At 33.9% G+C, this 15037-nt stretch overlaps 1 protein-coding gene across 1 annotated transcript in view; it reads left to right on the top strand.

Moving 5' to 3' along the window:
• Nucleotides 1-9810, top strand: part of EDTP (Egg-derived tyrosine phosphatase) — a 59025-nt gene extending 49215 nt beyond the window's left edge. The window contains exons 10-11 of the mRNA XM_083117658.1: nt 2909-3001; nt 7455-9810. Of these exons, the coding sequence (XP_082973784.1) occupies nt 2909-3001; nt 7455-7617 (256 nt within the window). The 3' untranslated portion in view covers nt 7618-9810. The remainder of the gene's footprint in view (nt 1-2908; nt 3002-7454) is intronic.
• Nucleotides 9811-15037: the final 5227 nt, after the last annotated feature.

The following is a 15037-nucleotide window of genomic DNA, read 5'->3' as shown; positions in this document are numbered from 1 at the left end:
ATAAATATGATAATACTAAAGATGATTTTTATACAGAGTTAGAACAGGTCTTTGATAAATTTTCTCAGTATGATATGAAAATTCTGTTAGGTGACTGTAATGCACAGATTGGCAAAGAAGAGACATTTAAACCCACGATTGGTAAAGAAAGCCTTCATGAATTAAGTAATGATAATGGTATAAGATTGATTACTTTTGCAACCTCAAAGAATTTAATAGTGAAAAGTACCACTTTTAAACATAAAGATATCCATAAATATACCTGGTCTTCTCCAGATGGTAAAACTCATAATCAGATAGATCATATTCTCATTGATAAGAGAAGACATACTAGTATAATTGACGTTCCTACACATAGAGGCGCGGACTGTGCCAGTGACCATTATTTAGTAATTGCTAAATTAAGAGAAAGACTCTCAGTGTTAAATCATAAGCAACAAAATCTAAAAGTTATAAAATTTGATACAGGAAAGTTTACTGATGAAAGAATTAAGAAAGATTACCAAATTAAACTGTCAAATAGATTTGATATTTTGAAGGATTTAAATGATGATGAAAATATAAATGAAACAGACGTAAATAAGAATTGGGAGCACATACGTAATGCAATAGAATCAGCAGCTAAAGAAAGTATAGGATACCATAAACTGAGAAAAAGTAAGCCATGGTTTGATAATGAATGTCATAATCTAATAGAAATAAGAAATCAGGCAAGACTTAGGTGGTTAAATAACTCTGATGATACAAATCTAAACAATTATAATAGAATAAAGCGAGAAGTTAACCGCACGTTTAGAAGTAAAAAAAGAGATTACTTGAAAAGCAAAATTAACGAAATTGAAACAAACAGCAAAAATAAAAATATCAGAGATTTATATAAAGGTGTAAATGAGTTTAGAAAGGGGTGGCAACCTAAAGTAAACTTGATAAAAGATAAAAACGGTGATTTTCTAGCTGACCCAAGCGATATTCTAAATAGATGGAAGAACTACTTTAATGACCTTTTAAATGTCCATGTAGGAGATAAATCAGAAGTGAATGAAGTACACACAGCAGAACCTTTAGTTCCAGAACCTAACTTGACTGAAGTTAAAGATGCTATTAAAAGGCTAAAGAATAACAAAGCACCTGGCATTGATTTAATACCAGCTGAGTTAATTAAATATGGTGGAAATTCATTAATATGTCAAATTCATAAATTAATTTGTTTAATATGGAATAAAGAAGAAATCCCTCAACAGTGGAAAGAATCCATAATTGTTCCTGTGTTTAAAAAAGGTGATAAAATGAACTGCAATAATTACCGTGGAATTTCTCTACTCTCAACAACATATAAAATATTATCTAACATTCTTTTAACAAGACTAACCCCATATGCTAATGAAATTATAGGTGATTATCAATGTGGATTTAAACGTAACAGATCAACTACAGATCAAATATTTCACATCAGACAGACACTTGAAAAAAAGTGGGAATATAATCAAAATGTCCATCAGTTATTCATTGATTTCAAAAAAGCATATGATTCGGTCAAAAGAGATAAATTATATAATATATTAGTAGAGTTTGGAATACCTAAGAAGCTTGTTAGTATGATAAAAATATGCACCAGTGAAACAGAAAGTAAAATTCGTGTGGGTATTAATATGTCTGACAAATTTACAATTCATGATGGGTTAAAACAAGGAGATGCATTATCTCCATTGCTCTTTAATTTTGCCTTAGAATATGCTGTTAGGAAGATAAAAGAAACTAACGAAGGACTAAAATTAAATGGTGTGACTCAGTTGTTAGCATATGCAGATGATGTAGACTTACTGGGGGATGATGTGAATACAATTAAGAATAATGCTAAAATATTTTTCAAAACTGCTAAAGAGATAGGTTTGGAAGTTAACAAATAGAAAACTAAATATATGCTTACAGGCCGAAACCAAGTGTTAGGTAATAATCAAAATCTAATTATTGATAACAACTCGTTTGAACCAGTTTCCAAATTCAAATACTTAGGAGTAATATTAACAAATGAAAATGATATTAAAGAGGAAATAAAAAGTAGGCTTAATTCAGGAAATGCATGTTACTTCTCTCTTCATAAACTTTTGTCTTCTCGTTTAATATCTAAGAAACTAAAAGTTAAAATATACAAAACAGTAATTTTGCCTGTAGTATTATATGGATGTGAAACTTGGTCCCTTACATTGAAAGAGGAACATAAATTGAGAGTATTCGAAAATAAAATCCTTAGGAAAATCTTTGGACCTAAAAGGGATGGGGAGACAGGTGAGTGGAGAAGGTTACATAATTTAGAACTACATAATTTGTATTCATGTCCAGATATTATTAGAATAATTAAATCAAGAAGACTTAGGTGGGCAGGCCATGTGACACGAATGGGAGAGGAAAGAGGAGTTTACAGGATTCTTGTTGGGAAACCTGATGGTAAGAGACCTGTAGGAAGGCCAAGACGAAGATGGAGGGACAACGTTGAGATGGACCTAAGGGAAATCGGTAGGGATGGAAAAGAGTATATAGATCTTGCTCAAGATAGGGAAAGATGGAAGGCCTGTGTTGCTGCAGCCATGAACCTTCGGGTTTAAGAAGGCTAGAGAGTTAGTTAGTTAGTTAGATATGGAAGGGTTGGTATTAGTTTGTTCGTAAGGATGCAGGGTTCAGTCTTACTGATTCATTTCTTTATTGGAGTAGTTATGGGCGACTATGGCTTAGTGCATGCATGTGTTTTAATGTTACTGGGATGTGGAAAATGCCATTTGAGAGCCATGGAAAAGGCTTTTTTGGTGGGGTAGGGGTTGATTTACTACCTTCAAAAATTAGTTATATCTGTATTTGATAAATATTTGTGTGTATAATTACCACTGTATTCACTTGCATAATATTTTCTTAGGTGTGAAGGTCTGCTGTCTACTGAATCGAGTACTACAATCATAGATGATGATTGCTTTATATACAGCAGTTCATGTGCAGACTGTGTAACTTTGTAAGTATTATAAATGAACCTCAGAAATATGCTTGATTCATATTATTTTTGTGATTATAGCATTTGTGGAACCTCTTGCTGTTTGGAGTCATGCATGCTACCTTGTATAGTATTTGAGAGTTTTGTTTATAAAAATACTGTAACTTTGTAAATCTGACATCATTGCATATTTTTTTAATGTGCTTTATAGGCATTTGATGGTGAAAATTGATCTTATTTGGAAGTTCTGAATAATAATTAAGAGATTTTGGTTGTTCTGTTTACTCTGTACAAAAATGAGTGTTTGAGAATATAATTTTTGTAAGCATTCTCATTCCTACCTCTTAATATACTGCTTAGAAATTCTACTTTAATTTTCTAAAGTGAATGCTAGATGTATTTGATGTAGGGCTGAGTTGATGCCAATGCCAATGTATTGGCTGATACTTTTTTCTATAATTTGGGTATTTTGCAGTGCCCGCAAAAATGCCATACAACACTTTTGTGGAGTTTACTTCTGGAAATTATATGAAATTCAGTTTCCATTTATTTTGTACCAATAACATGTCAAAATTGTATTTTGTAATTACATAACAGGTATTTTATATTCTGATGTAATTCTTGAATATTGTCTGGTAAATGGATGCACATATTTGTAGTGGAATACTCACCCACTGATATTAAACAAATTTTAATTGGTAAAATATTCCAGCATTGGTGGGAATCTGAATCTGTATTGACATCGGCTCAGCCTTAATTTGATGTATACATATTTCCTTCATTCTACATCAGCTATTTTTTGTCCCAAGTAATGTTAGACCTGATTATTCAACTTAGCAGACTAATAATGAATCTTTATATTTCTGAAGAACATCATGTAAGGGAATTTTAAGTGCAGTTAAAATGAAAAATGTGTATAAATGCTCCATTGGAAGGTCAGGGGTTCATTCCAGGAGGTTCCCCTGGTTTTTGAATCAACATAATTCATTTAAGAACATTCTCCCACCACATGCAGAAAGCATATATCTAGAAGCCAACAGGATAAGAACAAATACTGCAGATACATATCGCACACTAAAATGAAATTTCACACGACATCCATACATCATCAGGTTAAAACAGGGACTAACAGGGTCAGGTGAAAAGCTTACGATGATGGAAAGGAGGATATTGATCGTCAGTTTGGAAGCCAACTCTTGTAACATCTGGTGTCTTGGTGATATCTGATGTAATAGAAAGTTGATGCCTTCCGTTGTTTTTATATACATATTTTTGATATTATGTGATAATATGAGAAGTGAAGGTTTCCTGTTGTGTTATAATTCAAGTTTTTATTAATGATTATTCTATAACCTTCTTTAACATTCCTTTCGATGGTAATTTTGGCATTCACCAATAAACTGAAGCTCTTTTCGTTCAAGCTGCGATTTTCATCCAAAATATGTGTAGCCAAGCAGGATTTCTTCGCCTTCTGATTTAGCGTACGTGGTCATTGATTCTTTTCTTGACTTAAATATTGGCCAATATAGTTCCATTTGCAAGCAGCTCTATAGATTCCTGGTTTATCTAGAGGATGAAGGAAAAGTTCTTGTAATTGGATAATTGGCCACCAGTTTTTCTGCCAGGGTTAAGTGCTATGTTGGAGCCTTTTCTTTTAAATATTCTGGATAGGCATCTCGATACCTGACAGATATTAGGGAGTCTTATCCATTTTTTGTTTTTTCATGCATAAATCTATTATGTCACTGGAATATCCATTGTTTACAGCTTGTTTCTTCAAAACTGATCTCTTTGTTACTATGCTACAAACGTTAAAATGTCCAGTTCACGAAATTCATCCAGATGTTTAATTTTTGGTTGCCCTCTTTTTCAGTCACCTGCATACTGGAAATGCTCTAATGTATTCCTCATTCTCCTTATTCATAGACATTTAATCAGTATTGTCAGTTTGTATTAGAATTACGCAGTATCCAACAGAATCTCACGTTCGGTCTGATTGTTTAACTTTAAACTTGTGTGTGCTGTTCTGACATTACAAAATATAATCTCTTATATATTCCTGTTTGCTCTTGCATTTTATTTCATCACTTTATTCTCATGATTAATATAAAAAGTATGGACACAAAATAACTAGGATATGCAAAAATAAAGGAAAAGTCCCCTTGATAGAAAGGTCAGGGGTAAATACATGCTAAAGGATCTTTGTAGTGATTATGATAAATGTTGACACCATAGTCACAATACCAGGATTGTTCAAATGAAATCAGCATTGTTAATCTGTCATATAAATACCTTGAAGTTGTTGCTGGTTGTGTGTGTAACTACATTCAATTGTATATGAAAATAATTTTGCAGTTTCCTATTTTCTTGAATGATATAATACTAATAATGAGTGTGCTTTCTTCAGGTCTTCTGTTCATGCTTGTCTGTTAAAGATGATTTGTGTTTATTTTTTATGCTAAAACATTATGTACTTGTACACGAGACTCTTGAATGTTAAAGAATCAACTGGTTAAACTAAGAAGGATTCTGCTTGCACCATTTCCTGGTGGTTGCCTTCCAGACTGAATGCCTATGTTAGACCTTCCATTGAGACATTCCAAATGTTTCCAGTGCTACCTGATTTGCACCAAAAGTTGTGGCATTATGTTTGTGTGATACTTCAGTCTAGTTCAGTACAAACTGGATTTATTTCATTTTCATTCCACCTCCTTGGCAATAAGATGGTGCCATATTTGAAAAATTAAAAGCAACACATACTTATGCGTTTGCTATGCATTTTGTTCTTGTTCCAACCAATGATATAGTAAAACTAAAAAGTGTTTTCTAAAAAAATAATAAACACAGAAAACTGTTTACTTGCGATATGTGAGTATATCTCGTTGTAAGCAATGTTTCGGGGGGGGGGGGGGGGTCTTGCCGTGCCCTTCTTCAGGCTACTTTCTTGGCACAAGTCAGTACTGCATGCCACGTCAATTACTTAAAACAAGGAATAGGATAAAAGGTTTCATTTTGAATAAAAATTGTTAAAAGACTTGCCCATGCCTTGATAAAAACTTTCCATATCCATAATCTAACTGCATAAAAAAACAACCGAACACTTATAAAAGTTCAAACTTAAAACTGTTAAAAATGACCTCTCCTCAGTCACCCATGATGGTATCATGATGGTAGCGGCCGCACATACGTTCTTATTTATTAGTTTATTTTCTCTTCTGATGACCTCCCTTTTCTTAATTTTATGCTGTTTTTCTGTGATATGTTCAGATAGACCTGTTCTGGGTATTTCCTCGATAATGTCCTTATCGTGTTCTTTCCACCTCACCCAAATGCTTCTTCCTGTTTCACCGATGTATTCTTTATCACAATCACACCTAATTCTATACACACCCTTCTCTTCTTCCTCTTTTTGCTTTTCGATTATGGATATGGAAAGTTTTTATCAAGGACAATTTTTATTCTAAATGAAACCTTTTATCCTATTCCTTGTTTTATGTAATTGACGTGGCATGCAGTACTGACTTGTGCCAAGAAAGTAGCCTGAAGAAGGGGGCAGTAAGACCACTGAAATGTTGCTTACAACAACGAGATATACTCGCATATCGAAAGTAACATTTTTTTGTATTTTTTATTATTTTTTAGAAAACACTTTTTAGTTTATCAGAGTGAGTAATTCACACGTGTGCAAATATGAATACAATGATAAACAGAAGTGAGGTTCTTGTGAAAGCACATATAATGATTAGGTACATTTTTCGGTTGCAAACTTTTCCTCATGGTTTGAACTAATACAGACAGTGAAACCAGCTCAGGCCCTCCTGGATAGTGTAATGGTTAATGCTATCACCTTTAATCGAGGAGTCTAGGGTTTGCTTATGTTTATGAAACAATGTTTTGCAAATCTAGTGTTGTACATACATAAGAACATGAAATATCTGAAAAATCTCGCAAGGGTGAAACTCTGGCATTAATACCATACCTTGGAGAGGGAGGGAGAAATATTCAGTTTTTTATCTGGTGAGCTGTCTTGACATGCCATCTTGTTAAGAAGTTGTGCTCATTGTTCACTGGAAACGAAGTTAGTTCTTTTTAATGACTTGCAATCTTGCAAAATCAGTATAAGGTGTAAGTTTTTTTTAGACTGCATTATTTTTACATGTACAGTCCTTATTTTTTTTTTTTTTTTTTTTGCCTTCTATATGTGTTACTATTTCTGTACAGCAAAGGGTTTGAGATAAGTAATTGCATGAAACTAGTATTGTAATAGTACATTAGTAGATACATTACTAATGGCACTACTAATGCTACTTTGAAAAAAACTTGAAGATCATCTATGATTTTTCAGTTATCAGTGAGAGGTTTAAACATATACATCCCCATTTTATATTTTTATTATCTTTCTGTAGAGTTTTATTTCTTCTTTTTTTAAAAATTTGAACGTAAAAGGTATCATAGAATATGTTCACATTTTCAGGAGACGAGAAAGACTGCAGACAGTACGTACGCTGTTCTACAACTGTTATTGCTCAACAATTGGTTTTAAGTTTAAGAATGGACAAGATTCAGGATTAGGGAGTTTTTTAGGTAATTTTGCAGAGAAAGTTGGCATCCGTGCAACCCAAAGAACATCTGTGTGATCAAGCTGCGGACTGATGGAATATTGTGTTGTTCAAAATTTGGAATGAATAAGACTGCAATGAACTTTTCATCCGCCCTAGTATAAAAATTTATTTTTGTAAAAGTCAGTAAATATGTTTTGTAAATATATGAGAGATGGCTCTAACCACGTGAGCATTTTGGTGCTTGTTCTGTAATACAAATGTTAAACTTTGCCATAAGTTTGTGTGTCAATTGTGTTCTTTTGGTGATATAAATCAGAACTAAATTATTTCCTCGGTAAAGTAGAACAGCTGTTGTATTTCTCTTGTTTTTTCTACATAGCTGGTATCACAAGTTAAATTTGGCATGTTGCTAACATAACATTGAGCGAGAGATTTTTAATTTTAGCACTTGATGCAAGTTAACTTGCAGTTTCAGAAAGTGTGAATGTTTCTTGATGTTTTAAAGCATCATCTATTGTCATTCAACATGTGTGTGGTTTTTCTTGTGGATGAATATATATTTTTTAAAAAAATATTTTGTTGCAGCTTTGCATATCTCTGCTGTACTGCCTCCAATCTGTCAAAACTCAGATGTATTTCATTAGTGGCATTCTGTAATTGAAGTTAACAAAATTACTTTATTTGCTTTGCTTGTTTTGATTTCAAGTTATTCCGCTCCATTCTTATTTCTTTCTTTAAGTTAACTAATTTTCTTTTATGCAACTTTTTGGTATTGTGTAATTGAAAATTTGTAATTTTTTAAAACTTGTTAATGGTTTCATCTTCCAGTGAATGTTTGGTTTATTTGTCAATTATTATAAATAACATCATATATGAGAGTTTTTATCAATTTTCCTTTCTTTTTTCCATATCTCCCATCTCCCTTGTGCTTCACAATTTATACCTTTTTATTTACTTGTTAGGTAAGATTATCACAAATAGGATCCAAATTTTTTCAGCTGCTGTCATTTGAAAGTTCTTAGTGAATATGGCTATTTTTAGTATTGCAAGTCAACCACATACATTCATCAGAAAGCATGTGATCTTGAGTACTATTGATAAAGTTTTTCTAGATGGACATACATTGATAGTCCATTGGTATCTGTCAATAATATTGAACGAGGTTTTATTAATTGGAACTTTGTGTACGATATAGTTTGAGACATTCTACTTTTATTTTCCAGTAGATGCTATTTTTTTAAAGAGGTTGTTCTCGCTACAAAACTAGAATAGCCATCATATTACTAAGAGCTTACTGACTAGTTGATGCAGACATACTTATGTTCATATTCCTTTGTTGTACAATCTACTAAGGAGAAATTTAATAGGAACCCTAATTGTAATATCATCAGGGTGATGAAGTCTTAGAGTTTTTGCATGGATATAAATAATTATAGTGAAGTTAGTGGTAGTAATTATAAATGATATCTTTTATCTTTTATATGCTTCTATTTTACCAGATGAAATGAATACTATAGTTTCATATTTCCATGTTATTTCCTTGCTCATTGTGATACTCTCTGTACCAGATGCTTTCATAAAGAACTATTTTGACTCAGGGTTAAAACTGAAATCTAAGAAATCAACAATGCAAATACGACAAATGATTAAAAGAAACATTGACCTAAATACTCTGGTGTAAGACTTTCCCTATCTTTCAACTAGTGACAATGACAAAAGGTGCTATGATAAAGAAAATAAAGTGGAAATTATTAAGATACTAGTGGATAAAAATTGCTACAAACTGTCAACCAAAGATTAAAAAATTATGTAGACTAGTGATAATTTTTGAAAATGTGAGTTATTAGTCATTAAGTATTTCTGTGTGAGATAGATAAAAGTAAAAGTAGCACATTTTGTTTGGATTACCTGCATGCATTTGCACCTTTTTTATCAGAAATGATCAGGGGAGGATATTTTCATAATTATCCTGAAAAGCTATGCTATCACTTAATTCTTAAAATCATAATAAAAAAAATCCACTCTGTTCTTGAGAATATGTAGTTGGAAATAAGATTAGCAAAAATTGTTACCACATGGAGTATGTAGGTCAATTAGTCATCTATCAATGCTTCCTGTTATTCATAGTATGTTTTTCCATGCTTTTCACTCTTCTACACAGGTAATATAGTCTTATAAAATGTGTATTAATAATTGTTAACATCATTGTAATAATTGTGTTATAATGAAGACTGCACACACACACACGATGCAGACTACATACATACATACATACATACATACAGAATACATACACATACACACACACAAATTTATTTTCTTGTTATTTCTGGTAATTAGAACAAGAGTGTAGAAGTTACGTTTTAACACCGTTCAAAGTTACTGCAAATAGATATTCAGGATTATTGTGAATACCATAACAACTACTGTTTGTTGTGATTTTAAACCAAGCCAAGTAAAATTGAACTTGTATCACTCTGGTTGTAAAATCCAGATTTGTTATTTGTTGAAATGTATTGGTGTAGGATTTTATGTTGCAATGGACTATTTATGAATGTAGAGTTCTTGTAAATTTTTATTTCTTTGTAAGGTATTTACAAACTTAAGGTGAAACTAAGCATGTTACAGAGATTTATTTAATGTTTATTTTTGATAGTGTAGTTACATAGTGTAGTGGGTAACGAGATGGTAAACAAGTATTGATAGATCAAATGCTACCTGGTATTTGCTCATGAAATGTGATCTTTCTAGAGAATAATCAAACTTCGTAATCCATTTTTGAATGAAATTGAACAAGTTTTCTTGTGTATTTTTCTGTCAGAAAATAATTGGTCACATGTTCTTGCACACAAGTTTAAAAAAATGAAGTTGTTTTATAAGGATAACATCTATTGCTTTTCATATTGAATTTTATTGATTTTTTTTATTCAGGATATGTTATGTACTCTTCAGACATACAATGATAGGAAATTCATACATTCCCTGATAGAACCTTATCAAAAATAAGGGAGAGCAAAAGTCAACATAGGCTATATGTTCCTTCCATACATACTTGAAATGTGAGGCTTAACAGGTGTTTTTTCATTTGCATATACAGTAAGTATATATATTATATATATAAATATTCACCAAATTTATTCCGAATTTGTCCTTTTGTGATGCAGAAAAAACAAAAGAGAAAGAGTTTGGTTTATTTGCATTGTTATTGATTTGTTATAATCAATGTTGATAATATATTCAAAATGCTTAAGGTGTAGAGAAACATGTTGGAAAGAGACTGTAGGGCTCATAAATAGGGTAACCTTAATGCAAAGTGTTGCTGTCCAGAATGAAACTTAGAATCCTTAGTAGCTTCTAGATAACATCTCTTTCCTCCAAAACAGGAAGTAAAAATTGGTGAGTATGTGGAAGTTTTTCTTTCCTTTGTTTTAATCGCACATTTTTAAAGTTTACATCAGCATAACTACAAACTTATAATAGTTCTTAATTTGCCATGTTCAGTGATCCATAGACAATTAGTGAATAACATATTGAAAAAAAGTGTATGGGAATTTACAGTTATACTTAAGAGAAATCCTTAGATAGTATAATAAAACTATCTAAATGCAAGTATGGTTTTAGCCAACTTAAAATCAAAAACATTCATGTTTTAAAAATACTTTGTTTTAAATTGTGATATTTCAGAATCTTAATCCATTCTTGTACAAGAATTAGAAAGATAAGAATAGTAAACAATAAAGTATTAATGTGCTGGTACAATATTTTTTTTCTATTAGGTGCACTAACATTAAGCACAATGTAATATCAACTAGTTAAAAGTTATATATTTTTGGTCATACTACGCTGAGAGATCAGATAACACAAACAAGACAACAAAAATTTTTAATGTGATTTTACGTTATTTGAAGTTTAAAACATTGTTCATTAGTTGGGCATATACATGTACTTCTTGTAATAACCAGTATATTTGTTTAGACTATATACTTTTAAAATACATTCCAGGGCTACTTGAAAGAGATTTGTAAAATTTGGGTTTAGATGCACATGACATTGTCAAGGTGAGGGTGTACATTTTCACCGTAATTTAATGGATACTCTGTCATGGAGTGATGCACAAGTGCAGTGTCATGGTAACAATTCTACACAACTCTGGAAGGTGCTTTGGTGATGGAGTGATCCTTACTATCAAAGAACATCTCAACGTCGTCATCTTATTCTTTGAATGTTGTGTAGGAAACACCATGATTCATCTCCTGTGATGATTCTACTCAGGATGATAAATGCATGGGTCAGCATTTTAGCTGCACACACAGCAATGCTTGACTTTCAACTTTCACTGCCCGAGAGTGCATTTTCATAATGCAAAATCATGTGAACATGAAATAACTCTTTTTCTGTTGTCATCTACTTTCAGCTTTATTCTATATCATGTGGTTATGCTTCTTATCACTTTATTATCATTATTTCACAAAACAGTGTATTTTTACTTCAGCCTTAAATCATATGCACTAAATATTGACTTCATATGAAGCATGAAAGAAGTGGGATTAAAAGAAAAATGGTGTCATATTACACTTCCCATATACAGGTGTCCATAAAGTCTCACCCCACCCTGGGTATTGTGAGCGGCTGTAAATAGGAAGAAATGGCGAAACACGTATTCCATGATGTTCATGGGGAAACATTTAGAGGCCAACCATTCCCTACCTGGGCCCCCCCACAAGGGGGTAGGCTGGGGTCGACTCAATTTTTTTCAAATAGCAAGGGTGGGGGGTTGGTCGAAGAATGTCATTTGAAAGGTCTTATCATAACAATTATACAGCAAATCTGAGGTCTCTACGTAGCTCCAATTGACAATGGTATGAAATCAAATGTGGAACATGACCAGCATTGGACAGGACTCCAACTCCTACAGTAGTAATCCTAGACAACAGTGGGAGCTGGAAAAATATTCCTACACTGTAGCATGATTCGGAGATATCCTAGCAGTGTCTACAAATACGTAACACCCCCCTCCTCCCCAAGAGATTGCAAGCGTCCGTACACAAAACCACATATCATCGCCCCCCAAGATTGCTAACAGGAGGACCCGAACCAACATGTACAATCGCAACTCAAGTCAAATGGTGAAGGAGGCACGTAGTTACATGTACAATGTCAACTGAAGCAAATGGGGGAGGGGTTACAAGATGTTACAACACTACACCACTAAAAGTCAAGTTGAGCTTACCTACTATTTACAGAAGATGTTCGAAATGAGCCCCATTCACTTCTTGGCAGTAGAACAGATGAGTATGAAATGCACGTCGCACTTTGCTGAACGTGTCTGCTGAAATGTGTGTACAGGCTGCTGCTATTCTTTGTTTCAGATCAGCACGGACCACGACGGCATTTTCACCTATTGGGATAATGTTCGTTCAAGTACTCACGTAGTGTGTAGTGTGTGCAGGACATCCATCTTGCTGAAAAACTATATTGTCCGCATCAAATTCAGGCACACCGTTGACATGGACTGAGTTTTCTACAAGGTCCGTTACCAAAGAATCCACTGTGTCATGTAGAATTTGCAGGTACAGATTACCGTTTAATTTGCCATTAAGAAATAGGGGTCCAATTATGTGGTTTCCTAAAATACCTGCCCACACATTAACCTTCTCAGGTCTTTGCGTATGGCCTTCCCTCACAACATGGGGATTAACATCTGCCCATACTCGAACATTGTGTTTATTAACACAGCCATTTACGAAAAAGGAACTTTTGTCACAGACAGATGTTGTATAAGAAGTTCTCCTGTCGCACATAATTTCGCAAAACTCAATTAGTCTATCGAAATTATCATCTCCTAGTTCTTGCTTGATCTGCATTTTGTAAGGATGAAATTTGTGTAATTTTAACACCATACTGATAGAACTCCGTGGAATGTTACTTGCTTCTTCTATTTGTCTGAGAGACATTTTTGGGTTTACAGTCACACGTCCTATAACTTCCAACACTGTTGCCTCATCGATGTAAGGTCGTCCTGGACGTCGTCTGTCATTGACGCTTTGCGTTTCACAGAATTTTTTCACAAGGTCTGAAACATACTTATGGTCAATACTAGGGCATTGGGGATACAATCCGTTAAACCGTCTAGCAGTGGCACGGTAGTTTCCGCCACATTCACCGAAAAGAAAGATAATTTTCACTGTTTGCGCCAGAATGTGCCCTTCCGGCATCATTCATTTTTCTCGTCGTTGCAAACACTTTAACCACCAATACACACACACAAACATAACCACGGTAACGGAAGATACAGGAAACATGTTAGTAGAACACAGTGTGTACGACACTACAACTCTTCTACATCCAATATTTCAAAGTCACTTTGAACTTTTGTGGTCCGGTCTGTTTGCTTACGAAAACACAAGCAGAATGGTCCTGTTGAATCTTCATCGTGGTAGTAACACTGATTACTTGGTCTGGTTCAATACTCAGTCTGCATTCTCCTTCAAACAAGTGAATGGGGCTCATTTCGAACATCTTCTGTAAAGAGTAGGTAAGCTAAATTTGACTTTTAGTGGTGTACGTGTTGTAACATCTTGTAAACCCCCCCCCCCCCATTTGCTTCAGTTGACATTGTACATGTCACTAATTGCTTCCTTCACCATTTGCCTTGAGTTGTGATTGTGCATGTCGGTCCGTGTCCTCCTGGTAGCAATGTCAGGGGGTGTGATAATATGCGGTTTTGTGTATGGACGCTTGCCATCTCTTGGGGGGGGGGGGGGGCGGGTTACGTTACATATTTGTAGACACTGCTAGGATATCTCCAAATCATGCTACAGTGTAGGAATATTTTTCCATTCCCACTGTTGTCTAGGATTACTACTGTAGGAGTTGGAGTCCTGTCCAATGCTGGTCATGTTCCACATTTGATTTCATGCCATTGTCAATTGGAGCTACGTAGAGACCCTAGATTTGCTGTATAATTGTTATGATAAGACCTTTCAAATGACATATTCTTCGACCAACACCCTCCACCCTTGCTATTTGAGAAAATTGAGTCGACCCCAGCCTACCCCCTTGTGGGGGCCCGGGTAGGGAATGGTTGGCCTCAAAACATTTCCCCCTGAACATCATGGAATACGTGTTTCACCATTTCTTCCTATTTACAGCCGTTCTCACAATACCCAGCGTGGGATGAGACTTTATGGACACCCTGTATATACAAATACAGATTACTGCCTGTTTGAGTGAACTTCAAACCATGTATAAGAAAGAAGTGTAAGCACACGTGTGATATTTTGTTCCCTGTGACTATAAGTTAATGTAGAGAATTACAGTGTCTAGTTTCACCTTAAAACAGTTCCAATGATAACTTTAAATTTGAATAAGTAGAACATTGCAATATTACTCTGTAAATTTGACCATGAGGTTTAAATCTACAATGATACAGCTGTGATGCTTTTTTTCCAGTGGTGTAACATATAAAAGTTACTTTATATTATGAAATGGTTAA

The sequence above is a fragment of the Lepisma saccharinum genome, chromosome 2 (assembly GCF_977018435.1).
Source record: "Lepisma saccharinum chromosome 2, izLepSacc3.1, whole genome shotgun sequence".
Lineage (NCBI taxonomy): Eukaryota > Metazoa > Arthropoda > Insecta > Zygentoma > Lepismatidae > Lepisma > Lepisma saccharinum.
Note: the sequence above shows the minus strand (reverse complement) of the source record. Positions and strands in the feature narration are given on the sequence as shown.